Here is a 21,810-nt window from a genome sequence, read left to right as displayed (position 1 = left end):
GGACAGTTAACTGTATAGCACTTTGATTATTAATTTTTTTGATGAACTGTAAAAAAATCTTTAAGTCTATCATCATATTCTACCATCTCTATTAGTGTGTATGGGATCCCAAAGAATATGTGTGATCGATGAATGAGGGTTACAATTTATCTAGTTTTTTAAATTCGCGAAGTAAACCTATCTCATACTTTGATTTAAACTCAGAAAACCTTCCTGATTAATGCTTTATAATCTGAAAGCATACGTAGTGGGACCCCTGCAGGGTTGGCAAAGCACATCCTCGCTAAATTCACAACTAAACTCTGTTACAGCCAGACCTGAAGTGGGTACCATTCTTCATGTGATTGTAACAACAGGCCTTGACTCCCTGCATTCAATGTCATAGGACAGCAACTAGTATGTATATATAAAGTGAAGAGTTATAAGAAAGAGACTGATTAGGAGATAGTAGGGAACCAGAATATGCAAGCAAATTAATGGTCAGCACCTAATCCCCAAAACAGAAAAATGGTTCATTTGTGCTTTTGACTGTTAATGCCATTAAACTCAATTGGAAACATTGAGGTTTCAATAACCACTTTACACAGGTATTTCAGGCAACTTTATGAACATCTCAGAGAGTAAGAGAGAAGTAGAGATGGTTGAAATCTGAGTTGTTAAAGGCACATTGGGCCAAAGGAATATAATGACTGAAACTGAAGTATTGTTTTGTTAATCATAGATCTTGCAAACTAAGCACAATACAGTAGCATACTTTAATATTTTTAGTTGATACTTAGCCATCTTGTAGATCACCTTGCAATGAATAAAATTGACTTCTGTGTATTATTTTACAGTGGTGCAAGACATAATAAGAAAGAAAGAAAGACTTGCATTTATATAGCACCTTTTATGATCCCAGGGTGATTCTAAGTGTTTTACAGCCAACGAAGTATTTTTGAAATGCAGTCACTGGTGTGATGTAGGACATGTGGCAGCCAATTTGCACATAGCAAGTTCCTACAAATAGTGATGTGATAATGCAATGTGATAAGGCAATCTGTTTTTGTGTCATTGATTGAAGGAAAAATATTGGCAAGAATGCCAGGGATAACTCCCCTTGCTCTTCTTCAAAATGGTGTCATATCTTTTATGTTCACCTGAGAGGGCAGAAGAGGCTGCAGTGTAATGTTTTAACCAAAAGATAACACCTCTGACAGTGCAGCACTCCCACAGTACCGAGGTGTCAGCCTAGATTTTAGTGCTCACATCTCTAGTGTGGGACTTGAAACCACAACCCTCCAACTCATAGGGTGGTACTATGAGCTGAGCCATGGCTGGCATTATCTATATTACTGTGTGCTTCTAACTTCTCACAGAGTGAACATCAGAGCTCCTTTGAAGTGCCGTGTAAAGTAATGGAACCTGTATGTTTCTAACTGAAGGAGAGCGGGAATGTCTACAAGCTAATTTACCAAGGTGCATGTTCTGATAGTTGGTTACGCAATAGCTGTCGAAGAAATCTGGAAGTCAGATGACCAGCCACACACTCAATATTATAATATAAGAGCAAAATACTGTAATATAAAAGCAAAATCTGAAGTAAAAACAGAAAATGCTGGGAAAACTCAGCAGGTCTGACAGCATCAGAGTTAACGTTTTGAGTCAGTGTGATTTCTTCAGAGCTAAATAGAAGTAGAAATGTGATGAAATTTATAGTGTTTAAGGTGGGTGGAGCAGGTGAAGCTGGATAGAAGGTCAGCGATGCGTGGGGACTAAGGAGAGATTGAAGATGATGTTATGGACAAAAAGACAAAGGGAGTGTTAATGGTAGTGGTTAGGGCTAAAGAAGGTGCTGGCAGTGGCATAAAGATAAGAAAGCAGAATATGTTAATAGAAGAACAAGGGTCAGCACTCTGTGAAAGAACAACATGGAAAAAGGAACAGATGGCCCTTTGGGGGTGGGGTAGGGGGAGGAGGAGGTGGTTGGAGAAAAAGCATAGAAAAAGGGATAAAAAAGGGGATAAGTAAATGAAACAAATAAAAGTATGTAGATAAAAATTTAAAATATATTTAAAAGTGGGATTAAAAAAAGGGTGAAGATCAAAGAGAGAGTTCATGGTCTGAAGTTGTTGAACTCAATGTTGAGCCCAGAAGGCTGTAAAGTGCCTAATCAGAAGATGAAGTACTGTTCCTCCAGTTTGCGTTGGGCTTCACTGGAACATTGCAGCAGGCCAAGGATGGACATGTGGGCATCAGAGCAGGGCAGTGTGTTGAAATGGCAAGTGGCAGGAAGGTCTAGGTCATGCTTGCAGACAGACCAAAGGTATTTCACAAAGCAGTCACCCAGTCTGCGTTTGGTCTCCCCACTGTGGAGCAAACTGCACTGGGAGCAGCGAATGCAGTAGACCAAATTGAAGGAGGTGCAAGTGAAGAGCTGCTTCACCTGAAAGGAGTGTTTGGCTCTTGGATGGTGAAGAGGGAGGAGACAAAGGAACAGGTGTTGTGTCTTCTGCAATTACATGGAAGGGTGCTGTGGGAAGGGAATGAGGTGTTGGGGTGATGGAGGAGTGGACCAGGGTGTCCCGGTCACCAAGCCACACTGTCAAGCCAATCTGCTTCTTTCTTTTCTGTGCCAGTACATTAGTACCAAAGTGCCTCAATATCGCTAGTGATGTGGATGAAGTTTGAATAACTCTTTTGTAATTTGAATTGGCTTTCTGCAATTCATTGAATTTGCTTGCCATTTACACAGATAAAGTTAGTAACTTATTTTATTCTGTTTTTCCCTACTTATTTCTCCTCCAGATAATTCATCGTGATATCAAACCGGAGAATGTTCTGGTCTCGGGGTCTGGTGTTGTTAAGCTATGTGATTTCGGCTTTGCCCGTTCATTGGCTGCACCAGGAGAGCCTTACACAGAATATGTGGCCACTCGATGGTACAGGGCTCCAGAGTTAGTAGTCGGTGACACCAAATATGGAAAGTAAGTACATATTGTAAAGAATGTTTTTCTTTTATTTCTCTTAATTTACAGAAGTAGAAGAATGTGCAACTATTCCCTCCAACAGTACTGTGCTATTGAGCCATACAGATGAAGGACCCTTGTTTGTGCTAAGCTAATTTGAGTCAGCTGCAACAATAGATCTCAATATCCACAGGCTGGAGAGAGGAAAAAAAAACAACCAAAATCTCCAGTTTTGATAATATCCAGTGCACAGTGCTGCATGGACACTTATGTGGGACATCAGGTGAAGAAAACTTGTTCAGGCTCACGGTGACGTCCTTGAGGTTGAATAGCCCACTGAAAGTAATTTTCTAGGATCACACATGAAGAACAGTCATTTCGGGAGAAGAAATCAAGGACAAAAACAGAGAAAAATTAGGAGAAAGGTATACCCCCATGACATTCTTGAAGCTGGCTGACTTTCCTTGCTTTTGTGAGTTGGTCAAAAACTGGATGATGGAGTCAAACAGAAGGCCTTGAGAGAGGTGACTGCAAGGTTGGCCAGCAACGAGGCCTTCAAAGACTTTAGACAGAAAGACCAGCTTAGATACAGAGTGGTAGTTTGATATGATAGAGTAGTCAAGGACAGGCTTTTTCAAGTAAATGCTTGATGATAAGAAGAGTGTTGTATTGTTGGCAAACATGGAACTGAGAAGGAGAAACAAAGCAGTTGGGAGTAGGATTAGAACATGCTCAGGCATCAGATGGCAGGGTTCAGAGGAAAATCTAATCTTGAAAGATGAGAAAGAAACTGCAGAGTGTTGAGTGAATGTGGGTTTTTGGGGGTTAGAAACAAAGAAGTTCACAAGTTCCTTATGTACTCAAAGTGAGCAATGGAAGGACTGGAAGTTTAAGGTTGGAGAAAGCAATTAGTGGCAGAGAAGCAGTTATGAGCATTTGGTCACAGAGAGCGAAAGGTGGCACCATTTGAGGCTGGTCGAGCACCTCATACACTCTAGCCTGTAGCTTACAGACAAGTCCATGGAGGTGTCTGTTGAATTAGGGAGACCAGTGAGGATAGGAGACCCTCCGACATCTTGTGGAAAACAAGATTGAGGGGGGGAAAGGAGGCAAAGAAATTGGGGAATGTGAGCAAGGTAAGTTCACTCTGCAAGTTGCCAGAGATGAGGAGATGCTGAATACAAAGCTTGAGTGAGATTGGAAAGAAGCTTTTGATCTCAGGTGTGGGAGGAAGGGTGTGGTGTTAGGTTGTTGGTACATAATAATAAGACTCTTAAAGGACAGGGGCAATGGTGGTTGAGAGTAAGGCAATATAATGTGGAGAAGGTATGGTGTTGTCTTGGTGTAGGCCAAGGCAAGACATGGGGGTGATGCCATGCTGCCTTCATGAGGTCAGCAACTTGGTGTGTTGGGAGTTATTGGTGTTGGTTCATTGCTGATCACTTAGCAGTTGGGGTGACATGTCAGTGCACTGGCATAACATTGTGCATCAAAAAGTGATTTCCCTAGACTTTGTCAAAGCCTCCTCTTTCTGAATTGAGATGATTAAGAACATAAGAAATGGGCGCAGGAGTAGGCCATTTGGCCCCTCAAACCTGCTTCCCCATCATAAAGATCATGGCAGATCTGATTGTGGCCTTAACTCCACTTTCCTGCCTGATCCCGATAACCCTTGACTCCCTTGTAAATCAAAAATCTGCCTAAATCAGCCTTGAATATATTCAATGACCCAGCCTCCACTGTTCACTGAGGGAGAATTCCAAACACGAACAAGCTCGGAGAGAAGAAATTCCTCCTCAACTCCGTCTCAAATGGGATACCCCTTATTTTGATACTGTGCCCCCTTGTTCTAGTTTCCTGGACGAGAGGATAAATCCTCTCAGCACCTACCCTGTCAAGCCCCCTCAGAATCTTGTATGTTTCAATACAATCACCTCTCATTCTTCTAAGCTTCAATGAGTATAGGCCCAAACTTTCCTCATAAGACAACACCTCATCAGTCTATTGAATCTTCTCTGAACTTCCCTGTAGTAATTATGGTTTTGTTAAATGTCAGACTTTAAGAATAGTCCTGTGATGTAACATTACATGATCTGTGTAAACCAATGTGTGAGCAGCAGAGGCTACCTCCACAGTCAGTGTAGAGATAGAGATGGAGTTGAAAGCACACATGTAGTTGCTGCTGGCTGTATTGTAAATAAACCTAATGTTTCCATTTAGAAAGTTGTCTGCAGATCAGCTCTATTACAAATAGGTGACTAGGCCACACTACAACATTCCCGCAATGCAAGCACACCCCTTTTTAAGCAAGGTGACCAAATCTGTACACAGTACTCTACGTGTGGTCTCACCAATGTAATGTACAATTGTAGCAATTGTAGCAAGACTTCCTGTTATTAAAATCGATCGCCCTTGTAATAAGGACCAACATTCCATTTGCCTTCTTAGTTACTTACAATACCTGCACACTAACTTTTTGTGATTCATGTACAAGAACACCAGGGTCCCTCTGTACCACAGCATTCTGCTGTCTCTTTCCATTTAAATAATATTTTGCTACCCAGAACAGTGATGATTATCTCTTTTCATTTGGAGTAGTTATTAACTGACATTAGCTGAGCTCACTAGATAGTAGTTGAATATCTGGGTGCGCTATTAATACATTTATGCAGTTTTGCAGCAGAGCTGTCTATCCAGGACCAGGCTCACAGGCCTGGTACAACATGGGTTTTATGCAGATATTTTTGTTGCAGCAATTTATTAAATATCAAGATTAACGACTCAATGTACAAACTTGATGCTGTGATACCTCAAAATTAAGTGAACAATTGAGACCAGGTGCTATCTTACAGCAATTAAGACACAAAAATGTATCTCACAAACTGCAAGTTATAGAATACATTGATGAATAAACCTTATTAATTAGCTAAGTGCATTCTATGTAACAGCCTCAAAAGCAATGATGCCTTCACAGAAATAGCCTCATAGGGAATTAAGTCATTGTTAATTATTCATTTTTATCTCCTTTTTTAAAAACGTATTTTGTTGTGCAGTTTTAGCTAATTGGATGCATTACATTTAATGCTATACTAACTGTAAAGATGATCAGAAGGCCCTTGCAGTAATATTACAGGGTCACTAATTAAACTGCTAACTATGCAAAATAGTCTCAATCCTGCAAGAGTTGACTCATGCTGTTATGTGGTGCAGATGACTCCAGTGATTTTTGTTCTGATTGGTGAAAGCAAAGGTGTCGGCTGTCAGCCCTGCATTAGCTCATATCAATATTCTATTTTTGCATCAGAAAATGATGGGCTGTAGTAAATTAATTAATTGCAGGGGTGCTCCTTACTTTCTTTCCCATTTGGCTTATCACAAACTGCAAAATAAATAATCACTGTCTTCAGCAACTGGTCACTATTGTGATGGTTAGAAATCATCTTGAATTAATAAGAAGCACATGTTTAAGTGTACATGGTTATATAGTGTCATATGCAAGAAATTTAATTAAGTAGTGCCTGTTTAATGCTGCACCATAAAAAAACAAAATGCAATAAAGCATTTACGTTTTTGTTAGGCAACAGTATTAAGGGTTACAGAACCAAGGCAGATAGGTGGAGTTGAGATACAGATCATCTTCATCCAATTGAATGGTAAAATGGGCTTGAGGGGCTGAATGGCCTACTCCTGTTCCTATGTAAGTACTCCTGAACTGTCAGTCTCAATACTCAACTTCTATACTTATTTCAGAAAGAGACAATTGGATCCTTCGGTGCTTGTAGCTACACCAGATCATTTTCATTTTTGGGATTCCTAATTTGAATACCTTTATTTTATTGAGAAAAAATAATTCATGATATGCCAGCAGCAGGCTAAATGTTAGCAAGTGTAGTAAATTTCAGAATCCCTGTTAATAACACACTCACTGGTCAGTATTGATATAAGGGGTTGATGTTTGGACATTTGAACTTGGAAGAAAATAGACAAGACTATTTACAAAAATCTTATAGCAGGAAAAAAACACATTCCCAATGAGTTATTATGTAGAGGTTATGGTTAGAGGATGAAAATAATTGGACCAGGGAGTATAAATGTTATTCAATCTCCATTTCAAAATCATCATCTCTATCTTTATTTTTGTATTGGACCTTGACTTTATAAAGTATAGGTAAATAGCAAAACGAAAGACAGTTTGGGAAGCAAAGAAGTCTCACTGTTGTGGTAGATTCCTCATTATTTGAGTATGTCCAACCTACAAATGATTTCATCATCTTCTGTGGGTCCTCTCAATACTGAAGAGTCCAACGAGGGATCAGCATGGACATCCACTGACTGACAGTTCATGTTGTTGTTGTTGTTGGTGCAGAGGGATAGATTTGGTTGGAGTCTCAAATTTATTCTGCAGTACATGCTGAGGAACTGAGATCCTCAAAACAATAATTTATGTTCTTATGATGATAGTAAGTGTCAGGACTGGTGAGAGATTGTAATGGCACCAGACAAATTTATACAGGTGTTTACCATGTGTGGATGTGGGAACTTATAAGAGAAAAAGCTAACACAATGCTGTAAAAAAAAGCATGATAACAGGAAGTAAGATCTTGTTGACAGGAAGCATGCACAGAATATTATAACTGCTAAAAAATTTAGAAAAATGGAATAAATTATCACCTGCTCCAATAATGCATAAAATTGCCACCTCAATACAGTTTGCACATGTGTTAGCTCTACTATACAGAGCAACTAAACTCTTTAGTCTTTATGTTCAAGAATGCTTTCTAAGAGATAACTAACTGATTCCAATAAATATTTGTTGAAACATTTATACATATTTTCTTTACAAGGCCTGTGGACATTTGGGCATTTGGATGCATGAGTATTGAAATGGCAACAGGAAATCCTTACCTGCCAGGGAACTCTGACTTGGATCAGATCCACAAGATAGTGACACAAGTGGGTGAGTACAAATCAAAAGGCTTAATTATTACTCAAGATCTATTTTTTCATATAAATTTAACATCATGTTTTTTAAAAAGTGCACATAAATTTAACATCACCTATTAAAGTAAGTATCCTTACAGTAGCTACAAGTAAGAGATTGGATTATAAGAGTAAAGAAATCTTACTACATTTATACAAGACATTGCTGAGGCCACACCTGGAGTATTGTCTTCAGTTGTGGTCTCCTTGCTCAAAGAAGAATATAATTTCCCTACAGGGAGTACAACAAAGGTTCCATAGATTGATTCCTGGGATCTGGGGATTGTCCTATGTGGCTTATATTCCCTGGAGTTTAGAAGAATTGAGAGGTGATGTAATTGAAACATATAACATTCTTAAGGGGCTTGACAAATCAGATAATGAGAAAATGTTTCTACTGACTGGGGAATCTAGAACACAGGGTCACAGGGCTGGATTTTTGCTAACAATTTCCTGACTCGGCAGAGCCACCTCAGTTTAAAAGGCCGGTTAGATCCAATTTTCGTTCCTGGGATGCGGGGGCAGGCCCCTGATCCCAGAAGCAGACACTAGGCCTCCTTGCCCTCCATGTCCCCTCCATGCCAACTCATGCTCTCCACCCACCTCCCATGCCCCTCAAATCCCCCATGGTCCCTTGATGTCCATGCAACCTTCATGACAACTCATGCCCTCCATCCAAATACCTTCATACCAACTCCATAGCCACTCAACCATTATCCACCATGGGAAAACGCAGGAGTCCTGTGGAAATGGGGGAAAAAAACTTCTAACAATCTAACACAGCTCTCACTCACACACCTAATAGTGAAAGAAACCCCATCCATGAAATCTATTGAAAGATTTTTTTAAAATCTCCTCCAGTGCCTAATCTCTTATAAAAACAAACAAATTTCTAATCAGACCCCTCAAAGACAACTAAATAATCCTTTACTAGTCTCTTTAAACTGTCAATAAAGCTGTGAACTCAGAACCCACTACTGAGATAATTGTATAAATGTAACTTTTAGAATGACATAATGCTGGCCCAAGGGGAAATGCCATTAAAGGCCTCTGTTGAAACTGCCCAATCAGATGGTAAAGTTTTTTCTAAAATAAAAACAGAAAATTCTGGAAAAACTTGGCAGGTCTGACAGCATCTGTGGAGAGAGAAAGAGTTAATGTTTCTAGTCTGTATGACCCTTCTTCAGAGCTGGATCCAGCTATGGAGAAGGGTCATACAGACTTAAAATGTTAAGTCTGTTTCTCTCTCCACAGATGGCTGTTATACCAGCTGAGTTTTTCCAAATTTGCTGTTTTTATTTCAGATTTTCAGCATCCGCAGTATTTTGCTTTTATCTTAAAGTTTTTTCTAACCTATACCAGATGGCCTATCAATCAAAGCAGTCCAGCAGAGGTTTTTTTAAAACGCTCACTGATAGCTTCAGCCAGTCTTTTCATGTTTAAAGAGTGGGGATTTAACAAATTTCAGATCATGATACTTAAACAGACCTTCTCCACCCATCAAGAGCATTTATATATCAATTTGTGACTCCCACACTGCAGGTTAAGGCCCTTGAACCAGACAAAATGGGGTCTGTTTCAACTCAGCACAGTTTAAATGGCCCTGCTGAGTTTGGGTTTCCCTCCTATGTGAATCATGCCTCACCACATAGACAGATTTCTGGTCTCTCAGGGAATGAAGGGATATGGTGAGTGGGTGGGAAAATGGAGTTGAAGCCCAAGGTCTACCGTGATTGTATTGAATGGCAGAGCAGGCTTGATGGGCCTGCTCCTGCTCCTATTTCTTGTGTTCTTGTTCTTGCCCCCTTCCTCTTGCTGGCAAAAATAGGATCTGTTGGAAATGGGGGTGGGACTTTCATGTTTGGGTTCTAATTCTGTGAAAATCCAGTCCACAATCTCAGAATAAGGCTCTATTTAGGACTGAGACGAGGAGACATTTTTTCACTTAAAGCACCGTGACTCTTTGGAATTCTCTAACTCAAGGAGTTGTGGATGCTCAGCCATTGAGTCGATATTCATGACAGAGATCTTTTGACTTTTGGGTACCAAGGGAATTAAGGGATATGGGGATAGTGTGGGAAGGTGGAGTTGAGGTAAATGATCAACCATAATCTTGTTTGGCAAACCAGACTTGAAGGGTCATATAGCCCACTCTAGCTCCTATTTCTTTTGTCCTTATGTAAATGTAAATATTTTAAAGACCAGTTAATCTGCACATAATCCTAAACACTCTGCTAGGAGATATCGGTATGCACATGTGCATCTCCCCCTTATAAGCCTATGATTTTATTTACTCTACTTTGTTTTCTTCCTCTTCTGAAGGCTTTGACTCATGTTGGGCTGCAGCTCCATTGGTGGCTGTAGTTTTTTAGTACCTTGCAAAGTTCCAGTCTTGATGCTGAGCCTAAAAAGTGGGTGTCAGAAAACTGTTCGACTGTAGATGAATCACAGATTACACTCATCCAGTTTTATCCAGCACACAAACGTGTGCATATACTCGTGCACACGAATGCAATTCTGGCTGGTTTTCTTTTCCACTGCCATGGAACTGAAACTAGTAATTGAGCCCAACCAGCACACCAGCTGAAATGATCTAAATTAATGCTGAAAAGGGATTAAATCTTGTACCTTTCTGGTCTGTATGGTTCAGCAACACATTATATGACGCTCTTGCCCACTACAGTATTGGACAGTTATGTTCTAGTGTTTCATTCTTTAAAGCTCAGGCAGCAACAGCAATGAGCTTCTGTGATATCATTAATAAGCGTTAGGCATGCACGCTCTGGAACAAATTGCCCCACGTTACTGTTTTTAATTGTTGAGGTCATATCAACTGAATTTCAGGAATTACAAATCTGGCATTTTCTCTAATAACTGAATATTTCATTTACCATATATCTTAATTTTGACAATGGAGGTGAACTGTCACTGGTCCTAAGTACAAATGTTTGAGCAGTATTTTTGTTTGTAGATGTGAATACATGAATATTGCATAAGTAACATTAACATAACTTGGTGTTCCAATATTGATACACATGACTAAGAACTTCAGATTGTATAAAGCTAGTGTAGTCAGATTAGCTTGCAGACTACAGGATAACAAAGAGATGCTGCAAGTCTTGAATCTGGAAACCTCAGTTGGCGATTTCACAGTAAAGTTGGCTCTGCATTGTAGAATTGTTCCTTTTTGAATCTCCTGAATACAACCTGCAAAATTATTCTATAATTAAAGGTCTGGTGTCTGTCTGGTGTGTCAATAGGTCATGGGAAAGGATATTACTGGTTGTTTTAGTAGTGAATTTGTATGACCCAATCATAAACATTACTTCTTTAAAAAGAGCCAATCACAAACTATAAAAACAATCAGATCTGTCGACAAAATCCTGTGAACCGCAATTAGAGTTCCTCACCCAGTGCACTATATCCTCCTCAAAATATGATTTGTGACGTAATAAACCCATAAAAAAATTCATATGGCCAGGAATTTTAGGACTCCACCTCACCCATTCTGCCACCTGATGAGTTGGCGGCGAACACATCCCCTCTCACACTGACTGCCCCACAGCCATTTAGCACTAGGAGTTTTAATTGAATGGAGGTGGGATTTCCACTCCTTTCTCGGGAGGAAGTCCCACCTCAGGAAGTTGCCAGCCAATCAACTCTCTAGTTCCAGCAGCGCCAGAAGCTGCAGTGGACAGGACTGGGACTACAAATAGTCCCAAGAGACTAAGACCAGGATTTTCCAGTCCCAATAGCGGTGGGTATAATGGTGGGTGGGGGAGGCGGGTGGACAATATTGCGAGAGCTGAAAAATCATCTTCCTGTTGGTGTGAAATGACGGCAGGAATGTGCTCTCTTGCCCATCATGGCGAATTGCCATTTCTGCCAGAAGCTGGCTTGAAGCCATTTTGCATCCCGTTAATGGGATGTAGATGAAGTTGGAACCGTAATTTTCTTCCGCATCCAATTATCCACACCGCCAGCGTGATATCACTCCAGTCGGGAACACATCCGGACCAACATGGCATGGACTCACCTGGAAGGAGGCCTGGAGCAGCTTGCGGAGCGTGGAGGACAGAGGCCTCCAGAGACCTCCAGAGACCGTGGACCATGGAACACTGCAGCAGTGGGTGGGTGGAGCTTCGACCACGTGGATCTTCTCAATGCAGCAGCTTCCAGAATGTGGATCTTTGTGCTGCAGGCGGTCGGCCATATGAGGTACTGTTGGGTGGAAATAGTCTGAGCTTGGGGGTGGGGGGATGAGCTGGGGAGGAGGGGAATGGTGAGGAAGGACAGGTGTGGAGGCCTAGAAGGAGGCAGGGGAGGTGGGGGTGGTAGGGAAAAGAGAGAGATGCTGCATGGGTCGTGGAACAGGTGAGGTGGTTTATGAGGCAGGAGGGTGGGAAGGGTTGAGTTGGAGTGCAGCCGGGGTGGGAGGTGTGCAGGTGCGAACGAGCATGGGGGGTGTGCAGCTGTGAATAGGCATGAGGGTTAAGAGGGGAAAGGGGTTCAGAGGGAGGGGTCTGTGTTGTCAACTGATGAGTCCTGGGAGACATGCTGAGGGAATTGGTGATATGAAGGGATGGTGAGGGTTAAAGGGGGCAATGGCAGCTGGTAGGGTGAAAGTCCTGTGCCGACGGGTGCAGGGACACTGAGATTTGTTGGAGGGGACATGGAAGTAAAAGTGGATTCTGGGGGTCAGCAGGAAGGGGCATTTCTGTTGTCATGGGGGTGAGCTCCTCAGTAAGGTAGGAGACATAGACATTCACCTCTACGGGAAGGAGGGTGAAGGGTTATAGGGTGACTGTGGGGCGGTCACTGGTCACGGTGGGGGAGGTTGCAAGGTGTTGGACTCTACCTGTTAAATCACTCGCACTGGGGCAGCTTGCAAATGTCCAGGGCCTTGCAGTGGAGATCTTGCGATGCTGCATAGGAGTTGGGTATTCAGGGGTGGTGGAGCGGCAGGTCAACTCAAGTGGACAACTGAAGGGGAACCCCAGCACATAGTGCTGACAATGCTAAGGTATTCCAACAGATGAGCATGTGACGGGCAAAGGCTCAGCTAGTGTGGGAGGCTCTTGCACATGGCTCACAAGAGCCCTGGCCAAGATCCCTGTCTCCCTGCACATGCAAGATTCCGGGGGACATGGACCCAGCCTGGGGTGTCCTCCTGAAGATGAGGGGGAGGGTGGCGAACAGGCTTAACAACGGCAAATCACAATTAAACCACATCAGGCCTCATTAAAATGCAAGTGTAGTCTTTTTACAAAAGTGTAAGAACATTAACACTTATAGTGCACTGTGCAACCACATATAAAATCATAACTTCTTAATCTTTCGGGCCCTACCACTTCTTTTAGGTGCTCCCCTGACATCCACAGCAGGGATGGAGGCAGCCTACTGACCAGTTTGCCCTGTTATTTTGGATGACCTTGGCAGGTGTCCTCTGGAAGCCCCAGGCCTGGATGGCCCCTGTTTACTTTGGGTGTCCTGCTGTGGGGCAGCTGCTCCCTTTGCGATCACAGAGGATGAGGCTGAAGGGGTCACAGGCAATGGGAGTTCTGAAGGGCCAGACACCCTCAGAGAGTCCTGAGTTGAGGGCCAAGGGGTGTCTAACAGCCACTCCTCCAACTTTTGAGGACCCTTGCCTGACTCATTGAGGAGAAGGGGCACCTGGAGGGAGGTTGAGGTGCCCTGTCCCCCTCTTGTGTAACCACAGCAAGATCTCACCTATGACTACAGCGATGGAGTGCAGGCTAGCACAGCGATGGAGTGCAGGCTAGCACAGCGATGGAGTGCAGGCTAGCACAGCGATGGAGTGCAGGCTAGCACAGCGATGGAGTGCAGGCTAGCACAGCGATGGAGTGCAGGCTAGCACAGCGATGGAGTGCAGGCTAGCACAGCGATGGAGTGCAGGCTAGCACAGCGATGGAGTGCAGGCTAGCACAGCGATGGAGTGCAGGCTAGCACAGCGATGGAGTGCAGGCTAGCACAGCGATGGAGTGCAGGCTAGCACAGCGATGGAGTGCAGGCTAGCACAGCGATGGAGTGCAGGCTAGCACAGCGATGGAGTGCAGGCTAGCACAGCGATGGAGTGCAGGCTAGCACAGCGATGGAGTGCAGGTCAGCACAGCGATGGGGTGCAGGTCAGCACAGCGATGGAGTGCAGGTCAGCACAGCGATGGAGTGCAGGTCAGCACAGCGATGGAGTGCAGGCTAGCACAGCGATGGAGTGCAGGCTAGCACAGCGATGGAGTGCAGGCTAGCACAGCGATGGAGTGCAGGCTAGCACAGCGATGGAGTGCAGGTCAGCACAGCGATGGAGTGCAGGTCAGCACAGCGATGGAGTGCAGGTCAGCACAGCGATGGAGTGCAGGTCAGCACAGCGATGGAGTGCAGGTCAGCATGTATCTACAACAGAAACTTGGTGCTCTGCTGGACAAGGTTCTCCATGGTGCTTGCCATCCTCCCCAAAGAGGCCTCTTTGCACACACAGGTCAGAAGCACTTAACAGAGAGCAAGGGGATAGACTCCTCTGCCTCTCATGCCACTCTGTTAAGGGCCTCCACCACCTCTGCTGAATATTACCCCGCCTCTCGCTGCCTCTCCAGCATCTTATGCAGGGCTGATCCCAGAGGCTGGTCATCTGACTTGGACATCGCAAATGCCTCTTCCCCAGCAGTCTTCCGAGTGCCAGTGAGCTTGGCTGACCCTGCTGACTTCTGCTGCGGACATGTGTCTGTGTGGTGACCACCAGAATATGAGATCCTGCCAAGACTAGATCTAGTACCCACCGAGGTGTGTGTGTCTGGGCAAGTGGAGGGTGCAGGTAACTGCTGTGATGCCTCTACAGGTGTAGTTTCTTCCTCCTCCCCAATGTCCCCGGTCCTCTGTGGGCTGGAGGTACTGTTGGACAAGGCTTCCTCTTCCTGCCTCCTCTGCATCCTGCTGGTACCTGTAAGTGAGAGAGGAGTGACTACATAAGCTGCCTCCAACATGGTGGAACGCATGACCCTTAGGTTCCTATGTGATTACATTATGCATGGATCCTTACTGGATGGATGCTGCCCACTGACCTTTCCATCTCAAAGGTCAGTCTGGTTCCTCTCCTGCCAGTTGGGCAGCCTGCTCCTCAAAATCACTGAGGTTTCTCAGTTCAGATGGGAACCCTCCCATCTTCTCTCTCTCTTTCTCCTGTTGTACTGTTATTTTTTGTGCACAAAGAGAGAAGATGGGGTTAAGAGCAATTGGGTTTCAGGTATCTTTCCCATCTTTCAGTCTTACACATAACCCACTGGATTGTGTGCCATCTGATAGATGCACTGCAGGTTGTCCACAAGGGTTCTGGGCCAGCACTCTTCAGAGCGATGAGCCCATGCAGATAGAAAGATAAGGCTCAGAGAAGCATGTCATTAGTGGTGCTTGCTGCTGCCCTTAACGCCTAACCCCCTTCTCCCCACCCCAGGCATCATCAGAGCTCTGTGTGTGGAAGGGTCAGGGACCCACAGTGTTCTCTCCACCTGCAGACTAGATGGACTGCAGTGGGGCTACGAGGCATCATCTTAAAATGTTGGGTAGCTGTTTTATTCATAGGCTGCAATGATGGTGCCCTTGCCACTGAGGCCTATGTCCCCTCCACCAGTCAATGAGGTGAGTGTGAGCAGCTGTGTTCACTTACCCTGGCAGCACAGATCAGGCCATTCATCCATTTCTTGCACAGCAGGGCAGTCCTCCAGTGGAGGCTGTGAACACTGATCACCCTGGTGACTTCCTCCCACGCAGGGTTGGTCACACGGCTCGATCTCCTCCTTCCATCCTCGGTAAAGGACGCCCCTCCTGGCCTCCACTGCATTAAGCAGCACATCGAGGGAAGCATCGCTGAATCTGGGGACTGGAGCTCCCTGGAATCACTGGGCCATCTCCTCCTTTCATAGTGGGTTTGGGACAAAGAAGTTGATGTCCAGACACCTTTTAAATATGGTACCCGGATAGGATGGCAGGGCACACACCATTCAGCCCACCCCGCTGCGCAATAAGTCAGGAAACCTCCAACTGCATGAGTAATGAGCCCCTAGCATTATTGCGATTCAGCACGAATTCCCACTGGGCTCCGCAGTGGGAAACACTCCTGGTCCGCATCCGCCACAGAAGTTAGGCCTGAAATGGAAAATTCTGGTCTAAGTCCCGGGAGTCCTGAACCAAGTAAGTGTGTAGGTCTTAGGGCGAGGAGGGGAGGTGAGGTGAGGCCTGGGGAGTGGGCAGAGGAGACATGGGGTGTTGGTAGAGAGACCAGTTTGGGGGATGAGCACTCGTACAGGGGGAAGATCTTATGCGGCTTGCTTGATGTTGAATGGAGGCTGTTATGGAGGCAACCCCCCCTCCCCCTTCACCCCACCTCCCCCACTTTAAGAATAAGATTATTCTTAAAGCTATGTTTATCAAAACCATAATTACTACATTCCTTCTCCTTTAACTTTTCTGTACATTTTGTATTTACAAGGATATTTATCTCATGACATCACAATATTTACACAGGTCATGAAATTATAAGTTCAGTCTTTCAGGTGGTTTCCTGATCTGTGTGGAACATCGTAGCTCCACGACTTCCGATTCGTTCGCAGGAAACACATTCTCTGGAACCACATTATCATCAGGTATCTCATTAGGCACGTGCAGTTCAGTTGTTTTCCACTCCGTAAGAGACATCGGGCATGTCTATCCTTGGTTGAGCAACTTCAACATGAACCAGTGGTTCAGCAATGGTTACTGATGGAATATCATTTTGTTGGGGTATCCCCCTTTTTCTTAAATGATCCACATGCTTACAGGTGATCCAGCCCTCCAATTCATATGGTACGACAATGGTCCGGTCACAGAGCTTACTTTACCAGGTAACCACTTTAGTCCTCCACCGAAATTTCTCCAACGGTAAACTGTCGCTCACGATTATGCAAAAGATGATTTGCTTTTTGGTTTCTTTGACTTTTCTCCACCTTCCTCTCCAAATCAGGCTTAGTCTTGTTCAAAGACAGTGCCTCATCAGTAATTCCGCAGGCGTTGCTCCTGTCATGGTGTGGGGGGTTGTTTCATGGTGAAATAGGAAACAAACAAGTCTAGTTTACAACAATTCACCTGTTAACTTTTTCATTCCCACCTTAAAAGTTTGTACTGCTCTTTCCGCCAGTTCATTAGATGATGAGTGGTATGGTGCAATCTTCCTTCATGTGTTTAATACTGACAATTGATGCTGACAAATTGTAGAAACTCAGTGCTCATAAACGCAATACCATTATCTGAGACAATTACCTCTGGCAATCCGTGGATGGCGAAGCTTTGGCGTATTTTTCTATAGTAGCACCTGATGTTGGTGACTTTACCTCATAAAGGTCTAACCACTTGGAATGAGCATCTATAATTAGTAGAAACATGGTTCCAAGGAAAGGACTGATGTAATCTATGTGCAATCGCATCCAGGATCTACTAGACCACTCCCATGGGTGTAATGGGGCTGCCAACGGCAACTTTGTAGCTGTTGACATTGCACGGTGTTTTACCACCTTTTCAATATCACCGTCCATCCCTGGCAACCAAAGATAACTTTGCGCTATTGCCTTCATTTGTGAGATTCCTGGATGGGCACTATGTAGCTCTACTAGTAGTGGTTCCCTCCCTTGTGAAGGAACAACTACTCATGCACCCCATAATAGAATACCATCTTTATTGCTCATCTCATGTCTTTGGTTGAAAAATGGCTTCAATTTATCAGAGACTGGTTCCTGGCGTGAATCATGTAACACCTGGTCTCTCACTTGAGACAGGACTGGATCATGATTCATCCAGTTTCTTATCTGCCTGGCACAGACTGGTGAGGAATCCAGGAAATTCATCACTAATACGAGCTCTTGGGGAATTGGGACATGGTCATTGTTCTCTTGCAAAGGAAGGCGACTTAGGGCATTGATATTCGCTATATGAATCCCTGGTCTATGTACAAAGATGAACTCATATGCTGCCAAAATTAGGGCCCATCTTTGTATTCTTGCAGAGGCTATCAGTAGCTGTGCCAATTGATATCTGTAATGAACAGTTACTCTGGTGATACCTTTTACCTGGGTTTCTTCGCCTGTGTACGTTTCCAACTGGCAGATGTTCCAAATTTAATTGTTGATGACCTTTATTTAAATATCTGAAAGTGAGTTCTCCTAACACAGTGGTAGAAGCACCCATGTCTACTTCCATTCACTTGCACTGGCTTTGTCTTCCCAACTTTCATGTTGAATAATGAATAAGTGTCAGAATTTGTTGTTTCTGGCTTTTCTCCACTATAGACTTCATTGGACTTTGATTGTTGCCTGGAAGCCTGTTTAAATCTCGCTTTGCAGTTTTTCCATATGTGTCCACTTCTGTGACAAAAATAATACTCTACCTTTTAAATTGCTAGTTGTTAGGAGAATTATTGTCTCCATGTCGATAAAAATGAGTTTTCGACTTTGCTGCTAAGCTGTTTCATCTAAGCTTTTGGTTAGTGGGGACTGTTTGCCACTTTGCTGCGGAGTCCCAGCTTTTGCGCCACTTTCGGCTGACTGTTCCTGCCCAACTATGAGAGTGGCACCATTTGGCACCTCTTGAATCGCTTGTGAATCCCTTAGAGCGCTTCCCATCGCAAGCGCTATTTCTAACACTTCCTTAAAATTAAGATTCATTTCAGCCAGCAATCTTTGCTGAATAGCATCTTCCTGCATGCCACATACCGAACGATTCCTGAGCAAGTCATTCAGGGTTTCACCTAAATCATAATATTCTGCTACTTGTTTTAATTTTCCGTGAATTGCACCTGAACCTCTGCATTGTGACCGAGGGCTTGGATTGGAAATGTCCCTTAATGATGTTTACTAATTCACTGAAAGCCTTTGAATCTGGAGTACAGGGGTCCATCAAGCTTATAATTAAATGTAGGTCTTGCCCCCACAAATACTCAGGAGAACCAGTCTCCTCTTTTCCTCCCCCGTGATTTTGTTGGCTTGAAAGTTGAACGCAAGACATTCTATATATGAGACCAGTCATCTGCGGCTGTTTCAAAGGGATCGACTGTGCCAAACTGTGGCATCTCGGATGAGTCTATCTTCCTTTCTTTTTAATCATCTTAGATACTCACAATCGTTGGGCGAGGTACAGCACTGGATCTAATTCCATCCTCATCGCCAATTTGTTATAGAGTTGATCTTCCAGGCAACTTTTCTTAGTGGACACATATGACTTTATTTACAAGACAGCAGCAGCAACTACATGTGTGCATCAAACTCTACAACTAAAGAAGAACTCTCCCTTTGAAGTTCCCTGCACTGCTAATCCATTGGTTTACACAGATCATGTGATCTTACAACACAGGATTATTCTTAAAGCTACAGTCCGACGTTTATCAAAACTATAATTACTACGCTTACCCATCAGAGCTTACAATCCCTCTAAGAACCTTACCTTTTATAAAACAGTCTCACTGGAGGGAATTGGATTTCAACCACTTTAATACCAGAGCTTGGACATCTCAGTTGGGCTTTGGACCCCAATATTTTTTTCAGATGTGGATGCCTTATGTTCTGATTTCCCAAGGAGTTTGCAACATCTAATAATTTGCAAGATTTTTTTTTTGTCCGGCCAAAGAGCAAGTACACCTGGCCTGAGTGTTTTCGTGCTTCTCTGAGTGCTGTGGCCCATGACACAACTGTACTAGAATGTAAATTTCATTCAAGGTCCAGCCTTAACCTCAGTCCCAAGTACTTCCCTTGATTGTTCCTTCCCCAAGTATCCAGCGGAAATACGTTCTCTCTATCTACTTTATTGAATCCCTTTATCATTTTAAAAACCTCACTTAGATCACCTCCAGCCTTCTACACATAAGGGATTACAAGCCATGTTTACGTAACCTGTTCTCATAAGTTAACCCCATAAACCGTGGTATAATTCTAGTGAAACAAAAGCAAAATACTGTGGATACTGGAAATCTGAAATAAAAACAGGAAATACTGGGCATACTCAACTCTCAGAGGGGACATGAACCATGGAGGTGCACAGTCCCAAATGGGGAGCAAATATAAACCTAGTCACCTGCTCCAGAAATTCTTTCATTGACATTTGAAATACAAAAAAATTGTCCTTTCAGTTTCAATAGTTGGATTCTATATTTTAAGTTAGATTTGGTTTCATTGTAGTGACTGGAATCTCTAGCGTAATAATTTGAAGTGCTTTTAAAATGAAGAAAAAACCTTCAGCTTGAAACAAGGCACTGCTTGTGATGATGGTGATACTATAATGGGCAGTCAAGATGCTGTAATTGGTGTCAGTGTCATGGCTGGGGAGGAGAAATTTTTAAAAATCATCATTTCTGCTGATGATGCTGGGAATTGGGGTCAGCTGTGATGCCTGCCACAACCATATAGATTGTCTGTACTCACTGTGGCCAAGAAGACTGGCCATTTGCCCAAAATGCCAATGTGTCCATGAACTGTGCTCTTGCAGGGTAGGACAGGAGACTTGAGGTCTGGTGTAAAAACGCATGGGGTAGGATTTTCGGGTCATCGGGCGGGCCGGGTGGGCAGGCCCAGGAGTGGCCAAGAAACGGGTCGCCGCCTATGATCAGCCCCCAACTATGATTTCATACCAATTAATGGCCAGCCAGCATGAAAGACGCGCTGAAAAGCTCAGTGCTGCCGGGGTGGGGGTGGGAAGAGGCTGAGCGCTGAAGTCAGCGTGGGCGCGGGGGAGCGCGCAGTGAAAGCTCCCTACAGGCAGAGCACTGCCTCAGGGAGCTGAAGAATTTAAAATCCAAAGGTAAACATTTTGAAAGTCCAAAAAAAAAGTTCCACCCATAAGAATCACTCAGCTAAACATATTGATGATAAAAATTGTGCCCAGACATTTTTATTTAAAAAAAAATTAAAATTGGAAACCTCATCCCATCCTTGGATGACATTTCCTGAAAAATCCAAAGGCCGCCTGGCCGATTCGCCCACCCACCAACTGCAATGTTGGACGGGCAGTGAAAAATCCAGGTCAATTACTACATTAAAGGCCTTAATAGGCCTCTTAGTTGTCAGTGGGTACGCTGTTGACTCTCGCACGTGCCCGCCTACCAAAATATCATGCACTATTTTACTCCCAATCGAGTCGGGCGCACACTCACTCGCGGGACATAAAATTCTGCTCATAGAGCTGTAGATCTTAGCTGTGAGCAAAAACTACGCTTGCACTTGGCCATAGACATTCTATGGCATTTTGCAAAGGAACTTACTGTAAATTGAAAAGTCAAAAAGCACAGCACTCTGTTCAAAGCATTTGGGACTTATGGGAACAGGAGCAATGTAGCTCCTTAATCAATCAGATTGAAGAGTTGTTAATGAGAAGCTCAGAGTCTAAACCAAGAAGTGAAAGTTCGAATATTGAACTTGATGTCAAGTTAGGTACAGAAAACAAAATAAAGAAAGGGAACGAAAGATTGGATTGAGAGTGAGGAAAGGGAATGAAAGATTGGATTGAGAGAGAGGAAAGGGAATGAAAGATTGGATTGAGAAAGAGGAAAAGAAAGACAAAGAAAAGGTATTTAAATTTCACTTTCTTTTAAAATCTTTAACAATAATTAAAATCTGAAGGAATGTTAATTCTCAATGCCTGTGAGGTTGTTTGGCAGTAATTAAGACAACACACTGTTCAAAGTCACTCACATTAGAATGGGCAGGACCTAACATCTTCTGGGAAGTTTAGTTTATTTCTATGAGACAAGTACAGCAATTTTGCCCTGTTCAATGTATTTGGTGGGCAACCAGATGATGAGTTGCCATTTGCGGGGTACTGTTAGAGGAACATCACATCTCAGACAGCAATTTCT

General features: G+C 43.6%; 1 protein-coding gene across 5 annotated transcripts in view; it reads left to right on the top strand.

Annotated features, from left to right (window-relative positions):
* LOC121280754 (cyclin-dependent kinase-like 4) overlaps positions 1 to 21,810 on the top strand; it is a 173,341-nt gene that overhangs the window by 86,390 nt on the left and 65,141 nt on the right. For all 5 annotated transcript variants that reach the window (XM_041192915.1, XM_041192914.1, XM_041192917.1 and 2 more), the window contains exons 4-5: positions 2,788 to 2,966; positions 7,793 to 7,905. In XM_041192915.1, the coding sequence (XP_041048849.1) occupies positions 2,788 to 2,966; positions 7,793 to 7,905 (292 nt within the window). The remainder of the gene's footprint in view (positions 1 to 2,787; positions 2,967 to 7,792; positions 7,906 to 21,810) is intronic.

This window comes from Carcharodon carcharias, chromosome 8, assembly GCF_017639515.1.
Source record: "Carcharodon carcharias isolate sCarCar2 chromosome 8, sCarCar2.pri, whole genome shotgun sequence".
NCBI classification, from domain to species: Eukaryota; Metazoa; Chordata; class Chondrichthyes; order Lamniformes; family Lamnidae; genus Carcharodon; species Carcharodon carcharias.
Note: the sequence above shows the minus strand (reverse complement) of the source record. Positions and strands in the feature narration are given on the sequence as shown.